Source organism: Danio aesculapii, chromosome 23 (assembly GCF_903798145.1).
Source record: "Danio aesculapii chromosome 23, fDanAes4.1, whole genome shotgun sequence".
Classification (NCBI taxonomy): domain Eukaryota; kingdom Metazoa; phylum Chordata; class Actinopteri; order Cypriniformes; family Danionidae; genus Danio; species Danio aesculapii.
Window position 1 is genome coordinate 30,288,054 of NC_079457.1, and position 27,996 is coordinate 30,316,049.

General features: G+C 36.5%; 2 protein-coding genes and 2 long non-coding RNA genes across 5 annotated transcripts in view; 2 read left to right on the top strand and 2 right to left on the bottom strand.

The window, feature by feature from the left end:
* Positions 1-12,938: 12,938 nt before the first annotated feature.
* Positions 12,939-14,244, bottom strand: LOC130217827 (uncharacterized). Its single transcript, XR_008835906.1, has 3 exons — positions 14,200-14,244; positions 13,781-13,964; positions 12,939-13,396 (listed from the first exon to the last, which is right to left on the bottom strand). It is a non-coding gene; the product is annotated as an uncharacterized LOC130217827 (long non-coding RNA).
* A 1,320-nt stretch (positions 14,245-15,564) lies between these two features.
* Positions 15,565-20,707, top strand: LOC130217354 (testis-expressed protein 49-like). Its single transcript, XM_056449452.1, has 4 exons — positions 15,565-15,729; positions 15,835-15,912; positions 20,121-20,256; positions 20,401-20,707. The coding sequence occupies exons 1-4, from the start codon at positions 15,639-15,641 to the stop codon at positions 20,447-20,449; spliced, it is 354 nt and encodes a 117-aa protein (XP_056305427.1). The 5' UTR covers positions 15,565-15,638; the 3' UTR covers positions 20,450-20,707.
* Positions 17,113-19,243, top strand: LOC130217356 (uncharacterized). Of its 2 annotated transcripts, none has more exons than XR_008835865.1 (7): positions 17,113-17,208; positions 17,376-17,505; positions 17,903-17,961; positions 18,055-18,114; positions 18,320-18,430; positions 18,508-18,571; positions 19,005-19,243. It is a non-coding gene; the product is annotated as an uncharacterized LOC130217356 (long non-coding RNA). The 2 variants fall into 2 exon arrangements; XR_008835864.1 differs by having other exon boundaries at positions 18,342-18,430.
* A 1,378-nt stretch (positions 20,708-22,085) lies between the features above and the next one.
* The window catches only part of adcy6a (adenylate cyclase 6a), a 147,029-nt gene continuing 141,118 nt past the window's right edge, over positions 22,086-27,996 (bottom strand). Inside the window, exon 24 of the mRNA XM_056448653.1 lies at positions 22,086-27,990. Coding sequence (XP_056304628.1) covers positions 27,862-27,990 — 129 coding nt within the window. The 3' untranslated portion in view covers positions 22,086-27,861. The remainder of the gene's footprint in view (positions 27,991-27,996) is intronic.

A 27,996-nucleotide genomic window follows, 5' to 3' on the forward strand; every position in this document is an offset into this window, starting at 1 on the left:
ATGCTGGAAGCAGATCATTCGTCGCCCTATAAAATGGCGACCACGATAGGGTATAATTCGAAGAGGGCGGATGAACGTAGATTTTTAGGGGGGTATAAAGCATTTGGGGGGCCAGGGCGCAGCGAACCAGCGTCCTTGGTAAAAACCCCCGAAACCAACGGAGGGGTGGGGGGGTGTCCGTGAATAATGTCGACGGGAGAAGAAATTAGGTCGGAATAGAAAAAGGAACAGCCGTTCCAGTGCTGCAGGAAGGATATCCATGATTTTAATTAGTCTCAGCTGGAGTTAGACAAAAAAATGGGTTCTCCTAGACTGTGGACTGAGCTAGCGAGCTGAAGTAAGTGCGTAATGAATGGGCGTCCTTGAGGAATAATACGCATAGCGAAATTTAGATGCCTGAGAATGGAAAGGAGCTCGCGTTTTTGGCAAACTTGTTTTTCGAGAAAGGCTGCCGAGAGTGAGATGATGCGGTCAATTTTCTCTTTGGGGAGAGATACTTGGAATTTGTTCGAATTTAGGTCAATGCAGGAATTCGATTTTGGTGTCGGGACTGGAGGTTTTCTCGGGGGCGAGGGTATGCCGAGATCTGCGAAGACCTTTTGGGGGGTCGCAAGATGTTTAGCCGGCGGCGCTGACGAAGGGGAAACGATGAGAAAATCATTTAAGAGATAGATGAGGTAAGGGATGTCGTAATTATTTGACAGTATCCAGCATAGGGCTTTGGAAAGCATGTTAAATATTTTAGGGCTGCTTCAGCAGCCGAACGTTAGACGAACTGCAAAATAGAATTTAGAGCGCCACTGGATGCCAAAGAGGTGCCAGAAATTGGGATGAATAGGCATGATTTTGAATGCTGAAGTAATGTCTATTTTAGCGAGCCATGCGTTGCGGCTGGCAATTTTGGTTAAGGTGATGGCTTGGTCTATGTCGTTGTAGAGGAGAGAAAATTCCTCGAACGGAATAAAACTGTTAATACTTGGAAAGTATGAATTATGCGGACATGATAGGTCAATAATTTGCGAGTGGCGATGCCAATTGGGCTAATGCAAAACACGCTAAACGGAGGAGTGGACAAAAGGCCCGATCATAAAGTCATTTTATATTTCTTTTATAATTAGATGGTCTACAATTTTGGGCTCTGCGATAGCGGACTTAAGGTTAGGGCAGACTAGGTTATAAGCTGGGAGAGCTGAGATGCCAGGGTGGAATCTGTGGGTTAGACCTGAAACGAGAAAATCAGAAAAGTTAGAATCAGGATGATTGCGTAGTTCAAAAGACAATTGAAGAACATTTACAGGAGTCGATAAGTAATTTTTACAATTTTTATTTGCTCTAGAGATGGGGCATACGGTGCATGCATGCACGCTCCTACAGTAATTGCAGAGGTGGAGGTATTTGCACGGTTGCCTGAAGTATCTGCCAATATTAAAATTTTGACAGTTTGCATTCGAGAAAGAAGAGGAAAGGAGAGAGGTTATGTTGGAGCTGGGAAGGCGGGGAACATAACTGTTAGATTTAGGTGCTGGACGGCCTGAATCGGAAGGGTAGATAGTGAAAGGGCAGGAAGTGGTTGGGTGCAGACTGGAACGGCAGACCGCACAGGTTAAATTGCGGCAACCTAAAAACATTCTGTTGTGTAAATCGGTGTCGAGGGCTGCCCAGTAAGATCGCTGATTCCACTGGGTGAGTCAAATGGCACTTTTTGCAGAAAAAAGCTTGTGGTAAGTATAGCAATGAGTTCCCCCATAGGAAAGCGCAAGCTCTGCGATAATGGCCATATAGTTATTTAACTCACGCCTCTTATGGGGGAATATGGAACAAATTATTTCTGTGAAGCGTAAGAAGGTGATGTTAAATTTGGCGAGTGATTAAGTACGAGATTGAGTGTTAGCGGGTGGTTTGAGGGGGATTGAAAATTCGCTGCAATCCACCTGTTGCTCTGCCGAGGGGGGTGCGATGGGTGGAAGGAGTGTGTAAAGACCTATGTCTGCACCTGACAGAATCTGATTCCTTGCTGTTTTTGAGACGGGGGGAGGATCCAGCGCTAGAACATTAGGTGGAGGAGGAAGGGGTGTGGTGGAATAGAGAGTGAATGGAGGACGTGCAGTAGAAGGTAGTGAGGGATGCTGGGGTGGAGCGATGCTAGTAAGAAGGGGGGGGGGGTGGATGGGAGTGAAGAAGGGAGAAAGGCTGGAAGAGGGAAAGTTAGCTGGAGGGGGTGGGCCGCTAGAGAAGGAGCTGGGGGGGAGGGTGAGGAGGAAAAAGATTAAGGGGTTTGTAGCCATAGGGGCGTCTTGGTTTTGTGGGGGAATAAATGGGGTGGGGAGAGTGGGACTGGAGGAGAAATTTGAAGGAGGGGCTGGTGGCCAGATAGGAGATCAGGGATTGTCCGTTTGAATGTCTTGGTGGTGAGTGGAAGATAAATGGTGGAATGTGGTCTGTGTTTCCTGGGGGTGATGACTGGATGACGTGCGGCTGGGGGCGTGGCTTCTTGTGACAGTCTTTTGGGTTGCTTATAAAACTGGGTTGCTTGGAGAGAGTTCTGGTGGAGCATACGGGGTGTGACGTGTTTTGGTGTTCCAGGGTTTCCTTTTTTGTGACGTAGGTCTGGGATTTTGTAAGTCAGTGGTGGCGCTGTGCCACAATTCAAGTAGTTCCTTCTTGTTAAGGGAGCGGGGAGCGTTGATGCCAGCGTTGGATAGATGGTCGCGGAGTTCCTGGATGGTTAGGCTTTTGCTTAGATTGAAAGAGGAGACTGAGGAGTAGGAAGAAGCGGGTGAAGTGATGTGCATTCTGGAGGTTGATAGAGAAGGAGATACTGCGTGGCTGGGTGGTCTTGAGGAGAAAGAGCGAGTGAGGCAGGGGCCTCGAGCTGGAGCCTCGGACTCTACTTAGGAGCCTGGCGGGGCTTGGTGGCACTTGGCCGCGGCTGGGTTTTCCTGGAGAGCGGGTCTCTTGGGGATGTTGTGGTCATCGTCCATGGGATTAAGTTGCTGCTTCGATGAAGTAACGGGGTTATGCGAGGTTGCTTCTTCAAGAGGAAGATGACTAAAGGTAAGATGCTTGTTATTTATACTGAGTTAGGAATCTTCTGATTGGTGGTTCGTGCATTAGTTTGACTCGGGGCCAGCCGTGTCAATCATAAGCACGTGATCCTCTCGAAATTAGTTTATAAATAAACTTCACAACGATTAGCTGTGTGAAGCCCGCAAAAATGAAAAAAGATGAGAAAGAAAAAAAAGGGGAGAGAGATCAAACCCTGACACAATCGTGGTTTGTTACACTACTTGAATGTATATTTGGCTCACATTGGAGTGAGATTGTTTTTACACACAATGAAAATGCAATAAAACCAAAATGAATAAACAGCTTTAAAATGTGTTGCCTGTGTGGGCTGTAATTACACGCCCCCTCTCCGCTCATTGGTCAATCAAACCGTGCCGTCATTAGCTGTCAGTGGAATAACAGATATTTGGCAACCTGTGCTTGTCTTAAAATAATATTTATACCATACTTCGCATGTGTAAACCCATCAGTGTTGTCAACTTAGCGACTTTGTTGCTATATTTAGCGACTTTTCAGACCCCCTTAGCAACTTTTTTTTTTTTTACGCGACTAGCGACTTTTTGTGTGTTACTGGAGATTTTTATAGACTTCCATATATCCATACCATACTGTACTGTCCCTACTCTTCTCAACGAGCTACGATTAATGCCATCGGCCCCTCCCTGCCTCAGAGCACTGACAGACGGCCCAGTCCTCGTACAGCAGTCACGCACACCTGCAGCCTGAGAGCAGATCATCTCCCTACGTACCGACGGCAAGTGATTTAGCACTGGGAGTGTGAGGTATTTCCATTGTACAGTCAAACCGATCTGCTTCTCCTTTATTTTAACAAATTAATTTCACAGTTTATTCTTCTCTTATTCACTATCACATATATTTTATTGACAATTTCAGAACGTGTCTGAGTATATTACGTCTGGGAGATTGCTGCAAATTAACTACACATCTATACTGTAACTGTAAACAACAATAAATTTAGTTAAATTGACATGCAAATATAAAGCGTATTGCCAATATAAATACCCCTTTATTAACCATAGGCTGTTATACAAACAGAAACGGTAGAATGTGATGTCAGTAATTTGCAAATTTACCTTGTTGCCTACTTTCAGTATTATCTGTAGAATCCAACTATCATTGTATCAATCGAATCACCAATCGAATACCATTTTAGATGCAGATACTTTGCCACCTATGCAGCATAAAATTGCAATAGAAATCACTTAATAAATTGATATCAGCATATATTATTCTGATTAAATGGTAACTTAAGCTTTAAAGAAAACATTCTTAAGCTGCCTTTCCACTGCACACGACATTTGGACACGACTGTCGTAATACGCTCCCTTGTGGCAGTCGTACAGAATTTTTTGTTTTGTCGTGCACCATGGGAGAGAAGCTGGATTTTCGCTGTGTCCGAAATAAAGGAGTGCAAGAGCGATTACTATCTGTGCCATTAAACCCATAGACTGCTATCAATTTTAGAGGGAATGTGGAGACAACATTTAAAAAAATATATTCTTTTATTACTCATTTATGAATAGAAATGTTTTTTTTATATAAACTTTTTCTGATTCAAAAAATAACGAAAAAACAAGTATTTCTCATTTCGTGTGCACAGATCTGCTTAGAAAACACTGGAATAAATTACATCCTGTCAGCCGGTTGCATACGGTCTAGTTGCAGGAGTTCAATTATTTTAACGGACAGAGATGATCAGAACACCACACAGCTCCCTGACTATTCTCCATTGGAAATGACGGTCTATCGTTTGTCGTGTGCCGTGGAAAGGCGGCTTTAGAGTCCAGAGAAGAAAAAAAAATGAACCTCATCAAAAGCATACTGACATTTGATTGATGTCCAAAAATACACTGTTAAAATATTGTTAATCTCTCTGGCTTTATTATTCCAAGTGTTATTTCATGGATTTTATCTGTTCTTAGCTAAAAAAAAAAGCACTTCCTATGTTATGTCTTAACTATAGGTGTATGCTGCATATTTTTTTTTCTATTTTTGTAAAGTTTTTGTCAGTACTTAAATCACTGAAACGACAGCACTTTTAACTCACCAGTATAGCCTGCATTTCCGAATAATAACCAAAAGATATACCCCAAATTAAAAAGATAAACAATTACTGTGGAAAGACTTGTGCGTCAGTGACATTACCAAAATAATCATAATCTTCCAAAAATCGATCACTTTTCTAGTAATTAAAAGGAAGCATTGCAAAACTGACAAACAGCTGATGACACAATGATTTGAAGTTTAGTCGACCAATCAGCGAAGATGGGCTGTGTAATTCCCGCCCACACAGAGAACAAATGTCCATTCTCACAAGGTGTGTTTGACTTCAAGCAGCGATGTGGAGATCTTAAAGTCAGATCTTAAAGTCTTAAAGTGGAGCATGCCGGTTAGACGTTTTGTCTAGCTTGACGCTGCGCAGACACTACATGACTGTCACATGTGGCATCATGTGGCATCGGGTTTATAAATGGACACATTTCCATTTTTAGTAAATAACAAAATATGAACTCAAATAAGTGTTACAGACTTGTAATATAATAGTCATTCTTGATCACGGCACAAATTATTATTTTAGAAAATCGAAAATAATTTATAAAATAGTTTATATATTTATAAAATAATTTTATCCTGTCAAGCTGTTTATACAGAAATTTAAAAGTAACATTGATATATCTTACTTTGTCTGTGAAATTTCTACTGAAAGTGTAGCTCACTTATTTTTGGGAATGCCCATTTGTTCAATGTTATTGGATTAATGTGAATGCTTTCATTATCCAAAATAATTTAAATCACTTATTTTATTTATAGGCGATGCAGTGGCGCAGTAGGTAGTGCTGTCGCCTCACAGCAAGTTGGCTTCATTCCGTTTGGCGACCACGGATTGATAAAGGGTCTATAAGCCGAGAAGAAAATGAATGAATGAATGAATATTATTTATAAATGATGTTATTCATTTTCTTTTCGGCTTAGTCCCTTTATTAATCTGGGGTCGCCACAGCGCAATGAACCGCCAACTTATCCAGCACATGTTTTATGCATGTTCCGATGCCGTTCCAGCTGCAATCCATCTCTGGGAAAATAAATGATGTTATATATTTAATAATTTTTATGTTATATATTTTATAAAATTTTATATTCATATATATAAATAAATGTAAACTTCTTTATAGCATATTCAAACAAGCTGGAACGGTATTAACATACCATTCAACATTTAGTAGCCTAAAGAGTGGTTTAAACTCCTAGAATTTGTAGTTATCGCTTTGTTTACTAGGTCTATTCATTAATATTTATTTCCTTTTCATATGCCCTCTCGTTTTTTCCTTATTTCTCAAAATATACTTTTTTTAATAGGCTACTTAAATGTAATTAATAATTTTAACTCTTTTGTTGTTGTTGCAATAAATAAATAAATAAATAAATAATTGATCTTGCCATGTGATCTGTCATCATGAAGTGTCTGACCTAATGGCCTCGTTTTCAACTCTGCCCCGCCTGCACTCGGCTAATCTCGTTGATTGCCATGCTTCGTCGAAAGCACCTATTGTTTTGTCTTGTCTGTTTTTTGTTTTGTTTTTTGTGTGTGTATTAATAACATAAAAATGAAAATATGCAATTCAAAAAATTTATCTCAAGCTGTGATTAAAAATAAAGTTGTCCCCCAGAGAAGGGGGGGTGGTGGTGGGTTTGTTTTTTAAAAAAAAGATGTATTTTCACTGTCTTTTCATGTTTCTCAGCGTCTCGTCGATGTGCATTTGTTTAATTCAGAGTATTTCTACACTCTTTTAAAAAAAAAAGTATTTTGTGTGTATAAATGCAAAATCGTATCCGGATCATACATTACGTGTACATTACATTATGATCATACATTAAGTTTGCTTATTCTCTTTATTGATTTTTAAGCTTCTTCTGCTTATAATTGTGAGACATTGGATGATAGATCAGTCATCAGTTCCTTATATGTTTGCATTATTTTTTAATATTTTTTTTTTAATATAATACAGTTTCTTTTACATATAATCAAATATTTTCATTCATTCATCTTCCTCCGGCTTTGTCCCTGATTTATTAGGTGTTGCCACAGTGGAACAAACCAGCAACTACTTTGGCTTATGTTTTAAACAGCAGATGCCCTTCCAGCTACAATCCAGTACTGGGAAACACCCATACAGTCTCATACACACTCATACACTACGGCAAACTTAGTTTATTTAATTTATCTGTAGCGCATGTCTTTGGACTGTGAGGGAAACCGGAGCATCCAGAGAAAACCCATACAAACACAGGGAGAACAAGCAAACTCTACACAGAAATGCCAACTGGGCCAGCCAGGACTTGAACCAGTGACCTTCTTGCTGAAAGGCGACAGTGCTGTCACTGTGCTGCCCCAAATACTGTTCCTTTTTCATCAATGTAAAATTTAACATTTCATCTCAATGTTAAAATAATGCTTCTAAATCATCACATTTACAGATTTACAGATCTTTTCAGTTTCAGGTTTCTTCTCACTTTTGAGAAGAAACAACTTTGTGTTTCTTTCTGTTTTTTTCTTGCTGTCAACGGAGCAGTCTGGCTGAATGACAAAGAAAGCAGATCCTGATTGGTTCTCGTGGGTGTATTCGAAATGCTGATTGGCTCACAGAAAGAACCTAGAGCCAAGCTAGAGTTCAGCATTGTAGATATAACCTTTTTTTGTTTTTTTTTAAATAAAAAGTCTTAAATTGTAAACAACTAATACAAAAAAAAAATCACATAATCTCAATAAGTTGTCATTTAAAAAGAATATGTGAATAATTCAATTTTGACAAAAAAGTCAGCGAGAACCTTATAATTCTAAGGTGGCGATATCTTTATAAACCAAAAATGCCCAAAAGGGCCCGCGGACCAAAGTTAGCCTATGGTAACCTTTGATTTGACACACCATCTGAGAAGAGACGGCGAATGATGGGGCTGGTTTAGAGATTGTCAGTTCAAGTTAAACTTTTATTTGTTTGTCATATTGTTAAGCTGCAATAATTAAATGAAATGTTTCAATTTAAATGCTGTAATTTAGTTTAAAATGAACATACTGTCACCTGACAGAAGACAGTGTAAAGACTTTGAGCAAATCAAGGCAAAGGCAGATTCTGCTTGACTTGTGTATTCAGCATTGAACTCCACTGAGTTTGAAATGTGATTGGTTTTATTGCAATAAGTTATCATTAAAACAGTTGTACTGCATTAGTTAATACGATCCAAAGTGATGTTTTTCTATTTATTTTTAAATATTACTTAAAAAATTAGGAAATTACCCATGACAACTTTAATGTAAAATAGTTTGATATATCTATCTTTGTCCCAGGCTTTAAATTACTGTATTTTTTGGCCCTTCATACGAAAACGTTTGGGCACCCTTGTCATAAACGCTCTTTAAATGCATGTCTGAAAAGCTGAAAATATTCATTCCATAATATTCTGTATCCAGCTCTAAAGTGGAGATAAAGAAGCCGAGCACGGACAAAGAGGAGCAGATCAAATAAACGAACCACAGTTATGAATTTTTTTACAGTATTTAACTGTAAAATGAACTGTATTTTAAAATGTAAAGTTGCATTGTTAAAAAATTACTGTATAGTTTACAGTAAAGATGTACAGAAAATTCTGTAAACACACATACAGCATGGTGCTGTAAATGTGAATATTTTTGTTGTAATTGATTTACAGTAAGTTACTGGCGAATTGCTCCCCGTATTTTTCTGTAAATTCTACAGGAAATTGTTTACAGTGCAGCTTATTTATAATTGACAGGATATCAGTGAACTGCCACAAAAAAAAGACATTTTCATATATGATTTTCTTCTTTATTTGTGTTGTTAGTGGCACTGTTTATTAAAAATCAGAGATCAACAGAATCCATGCTCCTGTGTCTCAAATTCCAGAAATCCATTATGCTGTAATGAGATGTTCTCGGTCTCTGTTAAGACACTGGCTGTATCTGAAATCAGTCTCTATACCTTTACATAGTGCACTTTTTAAGGTAGCTGCTATTTGTTGTAGAGTTCGAAACCACTGTGGACGTTCTGGCGTGCAATCATCAGTCAGGCTCACAATTCACCTCATTAATGAGTCCTATAAAGTTCTAGAAAGTCCTTGGTTTTCAAGATGTCTTTATAAGTCTTAATTTTACTATTGTGACGAAGAGACGATGCCAACCATTGAAGACTTTGAGGACAATACATACACTTAATTCACAAATACACTTCAATGAACATCTACACAATAACATCACTTACAGTATTTACTAAATAACTGCAGGTTAACTATGCTTATGTAATAACATTAACTGTTAAAAGCTATTAGTTAATCAAAGTAATTAGCAACTAATGAAGTTATGGTAAGTAATGGCTTTTCTGATTTTGATTTGCTGTTTACAATATACATGCTACCTCTGGGAGACATTATTAGAAGACACATGATAAGCTTTCACTGCTATGCAGATGAAACTCAATTATATATTTCAAGAAAACCTGATAAGACGTCTGAACTGTCTAAGCTAACAGAGTATATTAAAGATGTTAAAGACTGGATGACCAACAATTTCTTCTCTTAAACACAGACAAAACAGAATTATTACTTATTGGGCCTAAATCTTGTACACAGCAGATCTCACAACTCGACCTGCAATTAGAGGGATACAAAGTTAGCGTTAGCTCTACTATAAAATATCTGGGTGTTATATTAGACAGCAGTTTAACTTTTGAAAATCGTATCTCCCATGTCACAAAAACAGCCTTCTTTCATCTGAGAAATATTGCTAAGTTACAAAGGATGCTATCCATGTCAGATGCAGAAAAGCTAGTTCATGCGTTTATGACTTGTAGGCTGAACTACTGTAATGGTCTGTTTGCTGGTTGCCCAGCATCCGCTATTAATAAACTTCAGTTAGTACAAAATGCAGCTGCCAGAGTTCTTACCAGATCTAGAAAATATGATCATATCACCCCAATTTTATCCTCCTTACACTGGCTGCCTGTTAAGTTTCGTATTGATTACAAAATGTTGCTTCTTACCTATAAAGCTTTAAATAATCTAGCTCCTGTTTAGCCAACCTTCTGTCTCGCTACAATCCGACCCGCTCTTTAAGATCTTAAAACTCAGGGCTTCTGGTAGAATAGGAAATGTCGAGTAAAGGAGGTCGAGCCGTCTCATTTATGGCTCCTAAACTCTGAAATAGCCTTCTTGATAATGTCCGAGGCTCAGACACACTCTCGCAGTTCAAAACTAGACTAAACATATATCTTTTTAGTAAAGCATAAACACAATGCATCGCATAACAATATGATGCAAGAGTGAGCTCCACGCGGGTGAGCCGGCCTGACAATCACTTGTAGGACAGCCTCCTCCTGTCTAAATGCACCAGACATTTTGTTAGAAATACTTATATGCTTCACATGTTTGTTTCTATGTCTGTTTATATAACTGCTATTTTCATTTATAACACTTCATTTTTCAATCCTGTTTAAATACACTATGAACAGCAGCTACGCTAATTATTTTCTTTATTCTCTATTTCCACTTGGGGATACTCCTCCCGAGGCCCCCAGATATTATGCAGCACCCTTGATGTGATCCGAGACCTGTGAAGAAATTATGCCAAGCTCTCTATAATCCTGGGCCAGGCCTTATCCTGAGCTGATGCTATGGTGGTCATGGAGGAGGAGTGGAGTGCATGAGACTGATTCCTGAAAAACCCCAGTGACAGATGAGTCTCTGCATTGATCCTGTGGGCCAGCTTGATCACCCGCCAGTGACCTGCTCACACCTGCAGCTTCTCCACGATGGACGTCCAGCGTTCTCCAGCGTCCGCCTCCTAGACTGCAGCCCTATACAGGAAGTTTGGCCAGAGGAGATATGGTCATGCCCAATGAAGCCTGGTTTCTCTAGGTTTTTTTTTTCTTCACTTCGTCAATTGGTGAAGTTATTTTCCTCGCCACTGGCTTGCTTGGATTGGGACTTGTGGAGCTGCCCATTGATGTATTTGCTCTTTAGTGTTTGAACTTTCAACAGTGAAAATTAAACCACACTGAACTGACCTGAACTGAACTAAACTGAACTTTAACTTTAAAATCTTGACTTTACTAGAACTTATTTGTCAAGCGGCTTTGAGACAATCTACTTTGTTAAAGCGCTAAATAAATAAACATGAATTAAATTGAATAATGCAATAATGTGCACCTTTTGTAAAGCTGTTTTGAAAAAAATAATTATGAAAAGTGCTATTCAAATAATCTTGAACAGAACTGAATTAGTAGACTAACCAAAGGTACATTTGATGTCCATATAGGAAACAGCTAGTATTTGTAACTCAATACTACGATAATACATCACATTTTAAAGAAAACCCTATTGAACAGGATTTGTGTGTCAAGGTAAACACCAAGACTAAGAAAATATAGTGACTGGCAAACTCCTAATAAGTTTCTTCTCACTGAGCTGTCATATTCTGAGCTATTCTTTGTTTAAAAAATGTCTTAATAAAATAAAAAAGGTTTTTGAAAAATGTTGATTTCATGCCGAACATTCAAGTTCATTCAAAAGCAGACCTTTATTAACTTAACATTAATTCAACAGTAGAAGGTTAAATCTTCAGCAGTATATCTGAATCAGGTTTGACCATCAATTAATGTTTTCTTTAATAATAGAAACAGATTCAAGAACACAGTGTTACTGAGAGCTGATGATAAACTGTTAACAGGCAGAATCACTAAAGAAACAAAACTTTATTACAACTTGATCTATTTTTCATCATTGAAATAATATTACTTGATTAGGCTGTTTGAAGATTAGCTCATTAAAAAGCCCTTCACCTGCATTAAATCAGAACTCTGAAAAATGTGTGTGAGAGAAATTACTGCACATGAAATCTGATTAAATCTATTATTTTGTTGTGTAGTTCCATTATAGTCCATAAGTATGAATGTATAATGTTGTGTTTGCTTTTTACTGAAACAAGAAATGGTGTGGTCTATTCACACAATCCATGTTCGTGTTTTATTGAAGTTTAATGAAAGGAATCATGCAACATTTTACACCATTTAAAAATGCTGCTTTTGACTAAGTAACATATCTATATCTTGAAATGCTTTTAATCACATAATAATAACACAATAAAATCGTAAATCATCTATTATTATTATGCCTTTTTAAAAAATGTTATATTTCTTTATACAAAATAAAAAATTAAAACAATTTCATAACATTATAAATGTATAAAACCTTAATAGCGCTTACAAATGCAATGCGCATTAAAACTGTAAGCCCGGACAGGTTGATTGAACTTAATAAATTTATGGAAACTCGTTGCCCTAAAAAAGCTAATTTCATCTTGTTAAATAAACAACACTTTTTTAGTTTATTGTACTTATGATTTCAAATGCATTTAATTAAATATTTAGTTGACTGAAATAAAGGTTTTTAGTACAACACTATTTAAATCTTAGGTACAATAAACCTAAAAGGTGTTGTTTTTTCAACAAAACAAAATTAGCTTTTTTAGGGCAACGAGTTTCCATAAATTTTTTAAGTTCAATCAACCTGTATAGGCTTAATACATAAAATCTTGACCTGAATGTTGTGACAGAAATAATTTAAAATTTAGCCATTCACTATAAATGATTTAATGAAAATACACCTACATTACAAACAAGGACAAAGAATAAAAATTTACTTTACACTTTATTCAAAATCATTTAGGAATATCAATCCGAAACAAGTGACAAAACTAGAAAATGCCTTGTACAACAATTAGTCAATATTTATTGTTATAAATCGTATTAAAACAATTACTTAAAATCTTTTAAACTATTTTTACAAACACATACAAATCATAAACAACCACAGTATTTTATTAAATTGTAACATTATGGAATATTAATACTTGCCAAACACTAAGGCATAGTTTAAATTTTTTTTATCTCACAGTTAGGACAGCAAGCCTGAAGGAATATGCCTTTTCTGTACCTTTTTACATGGCAAGTTGATTTTTTTAACAGCCAGAATCTTACCCTTCAGCGTCTTCTTACCCAAACTTGTTGAATGAAAACAAGGGTATTGTCCATGCACTTTGGGTAGCCTAGGTGTAGTTCATAGGTTAATCCAAAAAGTTACATGGCCTGGGGTATATTGTCCATTTCAACATTCCCCTCCTAGATGATTCCCACTGAGGATGGGTGGAGGCGGAAGGACAGGGGTTGCAGAGCCACATCCTAATTTTCTCGGTTAAGAAATCCAGTGGGCACATGTTGGCATGAGTCTCCATAATCTGAAGCTTACAACAAAAAATAGATAACATAAATAAATCTTAGAGGTGTACATTTTATTTTAATATATATTAATTGTATTGAATGTTTTAGTTCTATGCAAACATAATTGGTTAATTGTATACCCAAATAAATCCAGTATTCAATAATATATAAAATATGAAAATACTACAAAACACTAAATACATTTTTTTGTATACAAGTCATTGCATATTCTACTTATCATTTTAGAGTTTCAAAGGTGTTGATCATTATTCTATTTATTAATGAACTACAATAAGTCATTGTTCAGGGTGATTTATTTATTGTTATTGCTAACATAAATGCACATTAAGAAACATGATACAAAAAACGTATCTAAATATACAAAAACATTTATTAATGATACTTACAAAACATGCTTTGAAGAACTCAGTTGGGTCATCACCAAGAAGTACTGGAAGCACTCAATGGCAACACAGTGAGACCTCTCTTTGACCTGAAGATCTGAATCAGCTGTGGACCGTGATGATCAAGAGACCCATAGAATTCTTGCTTAAGATTCTTCCTAACTATCTGGTTGAATTCTTGATACACCTGTAGTAGTAAAACACACACACACACAAAAATTAATTAACATCAGAGAAATGTCAAAATTGACCAACTGTCAAATTAACATGTTATCATGTTTATCAATGCTGTACTCATTTCATTACAAGTACATTCCTGATATATGCATGGAAATGGCTGGTTCTTGCATAGCTCCCATGTTTAATTCTCTAATGTTTTAATAATAATTCTCTTTTGTCACAAGCAAATGTGCAATACTTACATTTTCATCTCATCCTGGTTGGCCTTGCTTTGATCTTTATAGAATCTGCAGTTACAAAAATATACATTAGATTACTAGCTGACAAAAATATTTACATATTTTGATCTGTTTACTCCAAATTTCTCCCAAACAGATACTGTTAACCAAAAGAATTAGAGCTATTTATTTATGTAGATTTTCATTTTAATAACCTGAAAATGCACTTGCTAAGATCATGTTGATTAGCACGGGGTTACATATCTTTAAAAACTGCTGACTAACATGGATTCCTATTTCTTACATGTGAAGAAAGAGGCAAATCTCAATGTATTCTAGTCTGTTTAATGCTGCACTTACAAAGAAACATTAAAAAAAGCTCAGGTTAATGTTATGCTAAACATCTCTGACGATACATAACCACCACAGAAAAAATAATCAATTTACACAACAGATAACGCGGATGACTCATCGAATACAACATCAATATTAAATTTTACATGTGACGACCTCATAAAGCATGTTTTCACGTACAGTAACTGTAACGTTAAGTTATAATGCGGCGGCCGCGATCGGTTATAACCCTTATAACGTAGCATAAATGAACACGCTAACACAGGCAAAACTTACATTAACTTTTTTACAAATTATATGTTCGATGTCACGATCGCATTACGCTCGTCTTTGCACTTTGCACGTCTTAGAACTGTATATAAATGTGGTAATGGCGGTTGCGATTGACCGGAAAAATAACCTGATCCTAACGTTAGACACAGCTTAATCTTACATGTAGCTTTCTTGTTAACTGTTACATACTTTGTTTATTAAAGGAAAACAATGTATGGGCTGTTTGAGACAAAAATATGAAATTGTACTCACAGTGATCAGCAGCCATTCGAAAATGCGCGCTCACGCTGTATCCACCAGTGACGTCAGTCCAAAGACAAAGAGCCAATCACATTTTCCCTTGCACATCACTACTTTGACAACAGACTAGAATAAGCATTCAATTTAAACATTCCAGTAGAATCAAAAATATCATGCAAATCGTACAAAAAACCAAACAAATTGAGTAACTGAGCAAAAAAAATGGTATTTATGTTTATTGAATCTAGGTATTTTGAATTAATACAACTTTAGGGATAACAGTGGATGTAGCTAACAAGCTAGTCCAGCAAAAACTAGAGCTTAAAATTTAGCTAAATGCAGTATTTAAACATCATAGTTACATAATAAAATGAGTGTGTTTATTAGTTATTTTTGAGAAAAAGAACCACCCATTTCACCAAGCTGGCTATGTCGGTCTGTTCCTAGTTATAAAACCATCATGGGAACTGGGGGCAGTGCAAGTATCCATGGCAACGTCCCATCAGCGGATCGTGTGTTCGACTCTTCGGTTCTCGTTCGGCTAAGCTCGTTGTTGTTAAACAAGTTCTTCTCGGTAGAACAACTTTTTAATAGTCATGGCTTTCTTCGGAATCACGTATCTAGGTTACCAGAACCCCTTCGGGGATAGGATGCTACATTCTACCCGAAACAAATTAAATACGCGAGGTATGGCGACTTTTGTCCGACTGTATTGCAGGCGCTGTCGAAAACCCTGTAGTACATCTGTTTCTATACATTAGTGAAGTCTAGTAGGTTTGTTTTCCCTTTCAGACTCTGCAGACCTGCATCTCGGCAGCCAGAGCAGATATAAGGATCATCTGATCAGCAGACACGCTCAGACTCAGAGGTGTAAGTTAAATAACGCCACATAAACTCTCACATATCAACGGCACATAGCCTAAGTTCCTAGACTCTAACGTTAGCACTTATAACTAACTAGGGCTAGATGGATACTCGTAATTATTCGTTAGATACCTCTAACGTTAGTATTTATTTCAATAGTATCTTGTAAACATTCTATTGTTACTAGAACAAATAAGTAAAAACGTACAAGAAGTCTATATAAAATGTTTTAGTCACAAATAGGAATATGTAAGTACAGTAAAACCCCAATAGTAAATGCTTGAATTTATAGTTGTAGTTTTCTACAACTACTACAATACAATATGGTCTACTGGAGTAAAATCTAAAGTATAGTATTTAATACAGTTTAGCACTTTATTATAGTTATTTCATACTGCAGTATGACGTAGCATTCCTTAACAAAGTGTTGTCAATAGTTTATTACTTTACTATAGTATGTTACTGTTGTATTTTATCATGTGACCAAGTGTCTTTAGGTATCTAAATGGAAAAACATTGTTCATTTAGTTATGTTTGTGTTTGAGAAATGTTCTATCATTAAGTGACATATATAAGCACACTACCCAGCAAACATTGGTCGGACGACGACGTGCTTTCCCCGGCCAAAAGATGTCGCTCCGCGACGGCATCAATTGTGTACTGATGGTCTGAAAGCGACGTGCTTTCCACAGCCAAAATTCGTCGCGACCGCACGGCACCAATGCACAACATGTCCTAAAATGCATTAATATATGCTTGTATACATTTAAACATGTCTATTTATATTGGGGTTGCGTGTATTTACGATTTTATGTACATGTAGTTTAATATATACCATGTCCTGATTAAGTCCACAAATGACGTCCTTTACACGTGCATTTATAGTCCATCATATACCCTTGCTGAAATTATGAAATATTAAAAAGTATTGCACTTACATCTGGGTATACACTTAATATATGTGTGTCCCAAGTGGGTACGTGGACAGATTTCAGGCATCTAAACTCATTAAAAACAGATTTATCTTTATGAAATACAGAAATCCCTTTTATTTACATCTTGTGAACTGACCAATTACATTCATAAAGTGTCCTGTGCGGTGAAAGGATAGTAAAGTCACTGTTTCTAAAACCATAATGCAATTTTATTTATGTTTTGCGCCTTACGCTAACAAATCTCGCGATATCCCGCGGGATTCTAGGGCGCTGTTTTCAAATTTCATTTTCTTCCGGTTTTGTCCAGCACCACGAGAACATGAGGACGCGGCGAAAAGTTGGACAATGATCACAAGACTCCTACCGTGTAAGTACAGTTTGTATTCGTTTAATAACATTATTGAGTTTTACACGAAGGAACTGAAATAAATGATGCACATTGCCAGTAGCGATATTGAGTTGCTTTGATTAGGCTAAAATTAGCCGTTATGCTAAAAGTAAGTCGCGTTTGAGCAATATGTCATGTTATTACAGGAATCTGGCGCAGTTTATCAGGGGTTCCCTACATTGGTCCTCGAAGACAGCTGGTCAACATGTTTTCCAGCATCTCTGCCCATCATCCACCTGCTGTGTGTTCAGTCAGAGCTGAAAATGACCATTTCAGGTGAGTTTGGAGTGGAATGGTGTATAAATAAAACAATTTAATAATGATAATAATGCACGAATTTGTTAGAAAAGCTAACAAAAAGCTATATAGTATCATTCTATTGTAGACATGTCTCCAGCATTAATTACCATACCAGTATTAATGATTTAGTTTAGCCTACATTAATAGGCTGTCATTAACAATAAGAGCAAAACTTATGAGCATGTATATAAAAAAGTTATTTACTTAATATTTTACACTAACATAAAATGGTAAATATATGCATGTAGGTGTTATTAGCTCATGTGGAGATTTAACAGGTAAAGTCTAACCACTTTACATTTAACTGCTCCTGTAAAATAGTTTTTGTACTGTAATTAATTAAACTGCATTAAGGTTCAAATTTGTCTTGCAGGGTGAATAACAGTCAGTCATCTGTCAGACAGAATTCAATACTCTTTCTCCAGGCCAACTGTAAGAATCATATAAGGCTTTGCATTTATTTATTTGCCGTTCATTAAATAATTTCATTATTACCTTTCTCACTATTGTTTTGTTTGTCTGTAGAATTGTCTCCAGTGCAAATGATCCTTTGTCATCCCACTCCCTGAGGACACTCCAGAGTAGGTGAGAAACTTGTTGAATGCTTAAAAGTGTATTTAGGTGTATAATGTGTATGAGTTCACATTTGCAAACCTAGAGCTAGTTTTTATAACTGTGGTGAGTATTGTGATCTTATTACTGCGTATCCTGATAAACGCTTTAGTAAATAATTGCAACTAGAAACGTTAACGTCATCATAAGCCTGATGTTAGCTATTGCTCTGTTACAGTAATTGTCATTGTGGACTCCAGCAGGTCTACATGTTCTGTTAAGAGACTGGATTCTGAGAGCGAGATCCTGTGAAGTGTTCATCAAAGCTGAAGAGAAGAACTGCATCTGTGTAAGTTTGAAATGTGAAAGAATGTGTGTCTCTGTCTGTCTGGATCGCTCTGACTGTGATTTTGGTGTCACATTTAGGTTCAGCAACTGTCTGGAGTTGGTGGATGTTCTGTCTGAGCCTGATTAAAAGATTGATAAACAGGTACATATTTATCTTGCATTGTTTGTGTTTATTTCTGCACAATATTTCAGGAAAATCTGTTTTACTACCCCAGCAATTAACCCCGTATGTTATATTATTTAAACTATCGATTTCATTTATTCATCATTGTACCTCTCCTTATAGACATGCCTAATGTTCAGATGTTTTAAAATGTTTATACAGACTCAGGCTGTCAAGCAGACTAAAAATATTACATTATAATTTTAGTGTAAGCCATGAATGACAGTCTTTGCTTGTCACAAAACTGTGGATATGGGCAGTTGTAAAATGATGAGTAGTAGGGAATGTGTATGTATTGACATTAGATACTGCTCGGCGCATTGCTGTTCATTCACAAAACATGACAGTAATTCTTGATATATTGTATGTTTTTAGTTGTAGGATAATACAAAATCATATTCTCCTCCCTCAGATGCCGTGAAGTGAGTCCAGATGCTACAGACACAGAAAACGATGCCGCAATGGAGGAACACAGCAAGCACCTTCCAGGAAGAGCTGAAGAATATTAGAAATAAAGACTCTAAAATAACATTTCACTTGTGTTGTCCATATTTCTGTGTTGTTGCTTTGTTTATTCTTATTAGATGTGTCTGTTTAACAGTGATGTATATCTGTTACTATATGCACAATAAATAATTTGCTTAATTGTAACACTATTGCATCCTTACATAATGTATTAATTATGATGTACACGTGATTACAATGCTATAAAGACGTTCAGGTATAACTGGTCTGAAATTGGACCTGATTGCATTTCACAGCTTTAAATAATAAGTTAGATTGTTTTATATGTATAATTAGGCTATTAAAACACTTATTATAAAGAAATAACACGTTTTAAAAACGTCCAGAACATGACATATTTCGACGTGCAGGGACCGTGTAGAAAAGACGTGCGATTCACGGCCAGAAGACGTAAAAGACGTCGGTTGGATTTTCATTCTGGCACTACTTTTCAACCAGGACGCAACGTGGCGGAGCGACGTCTTTTCAACGGTAATCGGACGTCCAAATGTTTGCTGGGTATGTAAATTAGCACACTATGTAGGCTACATCATGTTAAATATGCATTTTTAACATTGCGTAAAATCACAATTTACAATCTTTATTTTGCTAACTCTCATTGTTATTCTTAAGGCAAGTAATTAATTCCTGCAGGTTAGTTCACTGAAAAAAAATTGGTTTGTTTTGGTAATCTTCAATCAAGTTTGACCATTTGCTTACGCATTTGAAGTGGCTGTCCTTCTGTTGAAGTCAACCCGAGGCTTTTCATAGCAACTGCATATTAATACCATCTCCTACCATTAGTATGCTATGAGGGAATGATGCAGAAAAAGAAAGCCCTGCCTCAATATAATGTATACTCAATATTTAATTGGAAGTACATCAACATACTGAAATAAAAGTCTCAGCAACTTCTGGTTCACGTTAAGTGTGATTATAAATCATTTACTCTAGATCGATAATTGATAATTGGCAACTTTCTTCATGGTAGTGTGACTAACGAGATTTTGAGTTTGTTTTTCAGCTCCGAAAGACGTGTATCGTGTACCTGTGACAGAAAACCAGCAGTACGGTTGGTGGATTCCCACTGGTGTCGTGAAAAACCAGGAGCCATGGACTCAAACTCGCCACTTCCCACGCAAAAACAGTGAAATGACCAAGTATGAAGAATCATAAACTGTGTCTATGTGTGTGTGTGTGTGTGTCTGTTTGCTAAATTCATATAGGGCTGCACAGAGGAAAAAAAACAGTGTGTCAACTAATGATTAAAGTCTAATGCTTACTTATTTTAATCCATTTCTCAGGTTTGTGAATGAGATGTCAGTGACCAACCCAGACTTCAGTTTGTTTTGAACCTCACTCCATGAAAAAATTTGCGATCACTGTCCCATAATGCCTCCGTACTGCAGTCCATCACTTCGCCTTGCAGAACAGGAAATGCAGTGGACACACAACTGACATTAATGCAAGGGTAACATGTAACTGTACACATTTGTCACTGTGCCATATTGTTTATGTACCAAGCTGCATGTGCTAAATGTTATTCTTTGCACATACCTGTAATATGGCAGTCAAGACTAGTTTTAGTGAATAAATTGAAACCAATTTTGACATTTTTGATTAGAAAGATTTCCTTCTGAGTTAAAGTTCTTTCATTACTATCAGAAAGCAGTTACAGCTGGATGAAATAACTGATCCTGGAACAGATTGTTGTTACCTTAACATTGGTATTTGAATTACAAAGCGGCTCAACTCACCAAATGCATAAAATATTTACTGAGCAATGGTTTGTTAAGTAGACTATCAAAAAATATAGCTTGAAGGGGATAATAATTTTGACCTTAAAATGTTTTTGAAAAAATTAGAAACTGCTTTTATTGTAGCCGAAATCAAACAAATAAGACTTTCTCCAGAAAAAAAAATATTATCAGACATACTGTGAAAACTTCCTTGCTCTGTTAAACATCATTTGGGAAATATTTAAAAAAATAAAAAATAAATAAAAAGGGGGCTAATAATTCAGACTTCTACTGTACATAAAATGTTTCAAATACACCAAAGCATAATTGAAACTGCGATTTAAGACCTGTTCACACCAAGAATGTTACCAACACAATTTTTTTGGTTTTATTGTGTGGTGTTGTGTTTAAATCTTTATTGGGATTGCAAAGATGGAGCAAAAAATTATGCTTTCTGAATTTCAGTTTTTTCACTGGTGTCATTTTTCTAGTTTATTTTGTTATTGAGAGGAAAGAGTGCTAGACATATTTAACAAATGGTAATGATAAAAGTTTACAAAGCGATGTAATACTTTCGAAAATCATGATCGCAACATATCTATATCTATCTATCTATCTATCTATCTATCTATCTATCTATCTATCTATCTATCTATCTATCTATCTATCTATCTATCTATCCATCCATCCATCCATCCATCCATCCATCCATCCATCCACCCATCCGTGTGTGTATATATATATATATATATATATATATATATATATATATATATATATATATATATATATATATATATATATATATACGTCTATGCCTAATATCCGATGGCCAAAAAGTGATTAATTTTTTTGAAATTGTTAAAATATTGGTGTCTGTGATGCAGAAAGTCCAGAGACTGTTGTATGCACCATTATTTTATAGAAAATTCACTTCAATGTGTGATATGACTAAAAACTTTTCATATTTTCTCAATTCAAATGAGTAGTTACTTGGTCCCGGAAACAGTATTCCTTACGTCACAACTTAACAAGCGGAGAGTCCCTTAAAAACAGGATGGATGCTGATTGGCTGTGAATGTTTTGTTTTTTTTTATTCATAAACTGAAAAATAAGTTATGCAAATGATGTATTTGCTGTTGTATTATCAAAATAGTTGTCTATTCTTATAAACTCAAACAATTTTTCCTTGGTGTGAATGGGTTTTTCAATGACACCACAATTAAATAAAATCAATCACAAAAACCAACTAAAACAGATATTTTTTTATTTTTAGAGGGGAAAAGTTTGTCTATATTCAAGAGTCTTTTCTCAACTTTTTCGTTCGTAAAGTTGAAAAGCACGTCCCTTTTCTATATCTTCGGCAGAAGTAAAAACAAGAATGAAACAAAAAAGTAAAAGAAAAGAAAAGACGATCAGGATTTGACACATACTGTCAATGTGAGAGTCAGTAGTACTTAAAATACACTCCTGCTTGTCCAACTGATACCGTCTTTGTTTCCCTCACAACGAGGCTGCGTCCGAAACTGCATACTTCCATACTATACAGTACGCTAAAAATCAGTGTGCGAGCTGAGAAGTATGTCCAAATTCATAGAATTCGAAAATCAGCATGCGAGAAGTACCCGGATGATCTACTGCTTCCGGCGAGATTCTGAAGTGGCATCCCATGCACACTGAGCTATCACATGATGCCCTGCAAGAGAATTCATGAATGGGACTGGTGAAGCAACGCAACTGACAAAGGTAGGTCACGTGACTATGACAAAATGGCAGATGTAATATGTCCGAATTCCATTCATACTGTATAGAAAGTACTTTTCTAACGGCCGAGTAGTATGTTTAAATTCAAATGCAGTACCTACTGAGTAGTAGGCGGTTGCGGACGCAGCCCGTATCTTCATTCATGTACACTTTTATTGCACATACTGGACGGAGATAACAAGGCGCCCTGCTATTGGTACGAACGTGACCAACTGACATGCAGTGACGAAGCTAATACCAAAAGTTTTCAACAAGTGAAAAATATAGCAGGGAAAAAGAAACACTGTGCTTTGGTCATCTTGCAAGCCAATCTACTGAAAGAGTTGGCTGAGTTATAAACATTGCTGCAGTGCGTTGCATCTAAAATGTGACCTGCATAATTTGCAGACTGTGATACAAAGAGGCACTGTCATATACAGAAGTTTGTTAAATTAAGGCAAATGCACTGCATGTGTACTGAAATTCTGTAACTGGCTAACAACTGTTTAATTAAATGCTATGGAAATGTATGGGTTTTATAGACATTTCCCCTTTTTTTTCTTAGGCTGTTTGCACCTGGTATTAAAGTGTGTGTTCGCCAATCTGAACGAAATGACCCACCAAGCACTTTTGTGTTTAATAGATGTCCTGGCTAAAACAAGGCTAAATTTGACCTGTCAATGGAAATCTACACTGTAAAAAATGCTGAGTTCGCTTATTCTAACTTTCTTTTTTTTACTAATTTAGGTGGATTGAACATAAAATAATAAAGATCTCCCCCCCAAAAACTCCAAAATTGTGTTTCAACAAGTAGTTTCAACAAACAGCAAACATAATTTTTTGAGTGGGATGGACGTCTAAATATAATAAAAAATAGATCAGTCATCAAATAGATACCACACGTGTGGTCATTCATTCTTGAGTATTTAATGGCTGGTCTATTGCTAGATGTATAATTTTAGCTAAGATATCTGTTTAGATGTCTATTAGATATCTATTAAACACCAAAAATGCTTATTGGGTAAACACAGGTGTAAACATAGGTGTAGGTGTACCACAGGGTTCGACATTTGCGCATTCCGACAACATTTAATATCGGATCTGGACTACAGATTATTTGCAACTTATATAAATGTGTATTTTGTATGTGTTAAATGCTAGCATTGTCTACATAGAAATCCATTGTCCTTGTAGCTTGCACACATTCTTATATGTTGCATTTTGTTTCCCCCAGTTTTTCTTCGACTACTTTGTTAATTGATGCCCACAAGACATGTTGCCACCTTGTGGATAAACAATTTACTGCGAAAAAATTAAACGTGCAAAAAAACAACAAAATTTTGAATATCTTATACCTGTTTAAATTAAGTATTTTTGGGGCTTAAACTATAGCTGTCCAATTGCACTGAAACAAGGTATTTTTCAACACCCAAATCAAGTAAGCCAGTAAACTAAGGACAAAACATTTTCAGAACTCCCTAACTGGCAGCTAGCTCTCTGCAACTCTCACATGGTCGCCCACTGAAGCTAAGCAGGGCTGTGCCTGGTCAGTACCTGGGGGAGACCACATGGGAAAGCTAGGTTGCTGCCAGAAATGGTGTTAGTGAGACCAGCAGAGGGTGCCCAACCTGCGGTCTGTGTTGGTTCTAACGCCCCAGTATAGTGAAGGGGACTTTATACAGCTCAGTGAGCGCCATCCTTCAGACATTATTTAAAGTGATTCTTTGATGTATGCTCATTTGTTCACTTTACTTATTAGTTTGCTTTTGTTTAGTTAATGTACACTATAAAAACTTGGGGACCAATTGGGGATGCGGAAGTTTTGGGTTTTGATACAGTAATCCAAGTTCAAAAGACCTCAGTGGTCAGTGTGGGACATTTCACTATCCCTTTTCCACAGTGGATGAAAGTGTTCACAAAAGACACATTTGAAAATTTGTTAATACCAAGTCGAAACAATAACGAGTCTCAACTGATCTGGGATCAACTCACTTAAAACGCATGTTAAATCATTAGTTCACCCCAAAAAATTATTATAATTGCTATTATTTACCCACCCTCATGTCGATTCAATGCCCTGAGATATCTTCGAAACATAAAATAAGATATTTTAGATGCAATCCGAGAGCTCCACAGATAGAAAGCGTCCAGAAAGGTACCAAAAACATTGTAAAAACCAGTCCATGTGACTTCAGTGGTTTAATCATTATATTATGAAGCTATAAGAATACTTTTGTGCGCATATTAAACACTGATGTATACCCTAGATCAGGGGTCCATTATACATTCAGCATACCAAAACATATATTTTTGAATCACTATCATTGTTATGCAGTCGCATATAGCCACTTGTGGTATTTACCCCACCTACTGTACATTTAAAGTACTGCAGTATATGTCCGGGTTACTTTCGGTTTCTTTCAGTGTGCGGTCGAAAGTAACGCACATGCAGATTATTTCTGGGGCTGATTTTCTCTATTTTTGATAATATTCAAGGGTCGTTTGATTATATTTAGCTTTATACCACCTGTATTTTGTTGTACAAACACTTCTTCATGGCTTACACATTTTGCTGGTGGTGCAAAATGATCATCTTGTTAATATTCGATTCAAATGGTCTCATTAATAGATTTTTCTAATTTGCATATTAACATTTGTATAAAAGTGCATCAATTACATCAGGTTTCCACTTTTTTGTTGTGCTTAAATGTTAAAGCGACCCTCCTATGAATTGCCAGTCACTGATATGGCCCCCTGTCAATTTAAGTTTGAGACCCCTGCCCTAGATGATTGCACATGATTTCAGTGCATTAAAAGTGTGGGGTATACACCATTGCATTGTACCCTCAAATGTCATAGAAGAGAAGAAACTGTTAAATAAAGTCATCATTTTTGTTGTTTGTGCACACAAACATATTCTCGTAGCTTTATAACATTACAATATATCCACTGATGGCAGCACATGGACTGTTTTGAAGATGCTTTGGTACCTTTCTGGACTATGAACATCTCAGGACTCTTGCTTTCTTTGGAGGATGAGGGAACTCTCAGATTTCATCGAAAATATCTTAATTTGTCTTTGACGATGAACGAGGGTATCAGGGGTGACCATTGACATGACAGCGAGTCATTTTTTGGCTGAACTAACACTTTAATATCAGGTGACAAAGTGGGCAAGCACATTTTAGACCTTGCAAACACCTGTATTTAGCAATGTCCACTTGAAAGCCCATTGAAAATAAAGCAAGGTATAATTAGGGCCTTCCAGAGGTAGTCAAAAAGGCATTTCCCTCATATGGGCGGATGCTTTCCAACACAATAGACCATCGACTCTACAGCTACTATGAAACACATGATCATTACTGAACATGTTGTAAAAAAGTGCACCAAAACAAGTGTTGTACCAAAAGACACTGACCAAAATTGCAGTTGTCATCCACATCCTTTTCAATTGTCTTTTTTCATTTAAAGGAATAGTTCGCCCAAAAATTACAATTCTGTCATCATTTACTTATCCTTCTTCTGCTGAAAAAAAAAAAAAAATCAGCCATTGACCTCCAAAGTATTTCTTGTTCCTACTACTGATGTCATGGCTACTTTCTGCCAACATTCTTCAGAATTTATTGTTTTGTGTTCAACAGAAGAAAAAAAAAGTAAATGGTCAGGTAATTCTCATTTTTGGGTGAACTATGGCTTTGATAGTACTCATGCGCATTCATCCAAAGCTGACGTATAGCATAACCAAGTAAAATGGAAGGACCTTAATGAAATTTGAACACATGCTATGCTAATACCAGGTGAAAACCATAATGCCACTGAAAACACGAATACCATTCATCAGTTCATACGTCACTGACTGCAGTTGATCAGTTTGTACCAACTTGCTTAAACATCTCAATTCGGGTCTTTGTTCCCTCTCCTAAGCTGGAATGGAATCATAATCAAATATATAAGAACAACCAGAATAGGAATTAAAAAAAGAATACAGAGGTGATACAAAACACCCAAACATTAAAACTTCAGGGAATCAAACAAACGAAAATCGTAGAGAAGATACCACAATCAGACATGCTTTTGAGCTGTTTAGTTTGGCAAGAAAGCAGCTAGTCGTATCATAGAAACCTCACAGTGAAAAGAGTTATGCCCCTTCGAGATTACAAAGCACAGTATTCAGTCATAATTTATAGATATATTTCTTTTGTTTTTAAAAAAAAGTCCTTCTAGAATGAATTGGATCTCGATAAACTGTCTTGTACCGTGGTATCCAATATGCCGTGGCTTTTCCCCAGATGCCTCCAAAAAAAAAAACACCTCTTTTTTTTCCTTTTAATTCATTTTGTACCAAAAATACTTCTTTGAAAAAAGAAGAAATGGTTGAAAGAACACAAAACGAAACTGAAGTCTTCTTTGAGGACATGTTGAAGGCCCAGACCTGGTTGTACTTCCAAAAAAAAAAAAAAAAACTTCCACTGAATTTCATTTTTCCATCTAGAATTTCAAGTTCTAAAGGAAAAGCGAGAGTTTAAATTAAATAACTGAGTCCTTCATATAAGCCAATCACCCAGATTGCTGGTCAATCGATCAGTGTTATTTACTTGAAATGATAAAACATCAAAAACACAAGAATAAAAAAAAAAAACGTCAAGGGGTGAGGACGTCAGCATGACAATATTCAAAACTTCCGCAAATCTTTTGACAGCTTTTTTTCTATTAAATACTTTGGTCTTTGGTCAATAGTTCTCGTAATTTATACAGTTACTGTATTCGTACACACAAATATACAAGCGTACGCGTTTATGTACGGTATAAATGTGTATGCGGTTTTTTTTATCTCCACACTTTTCCCAAAGGACTTTTTGCACAAAACAGCAAGATCAAAATAAATAATCAATTCCGAACAGAACATGAGTACCTGTATTTATATTCTCCTGAAATCATAATAATAAAAAAACAAAACTAAAAAAAACTGGAGAAAATGCCTTATGTACAGCGTTTTTCTTCGGCAAATAAAGGCCTTTATTAAATAAACAGACTTTGCATCTTTCAAGCAGCCTGAGGCTTAAAAACAATCGTCCTTCAAGGTGCACAGCCATATCCACGACCGCCACAACTCTCCAATCTGGAGTCTGCTTTGCATTTTTTGTTTTGTTTTTTCAATTATCTTCATTTTTTGTTTTGTTTTTGTCTTCAAGTGATGGCGATGGCTACTTGTTTGTCTTCAGCTTGCCTGGAGAAATCCTCTCCGGGGGAATAGTGGGAAACCAGAGGACTTGTAGTGCACTGCTAACTGTTTGGAGGTCCTTCGTTCAGGAAGTAAGTGGTCATTTCACCCTTGCCCTTCACCTTTATGACCCCTCGACACTCCAGCTGGTAACCTTTACTGTGCAACACCTGGTGTAGATCTGTGGTCACCTGTAG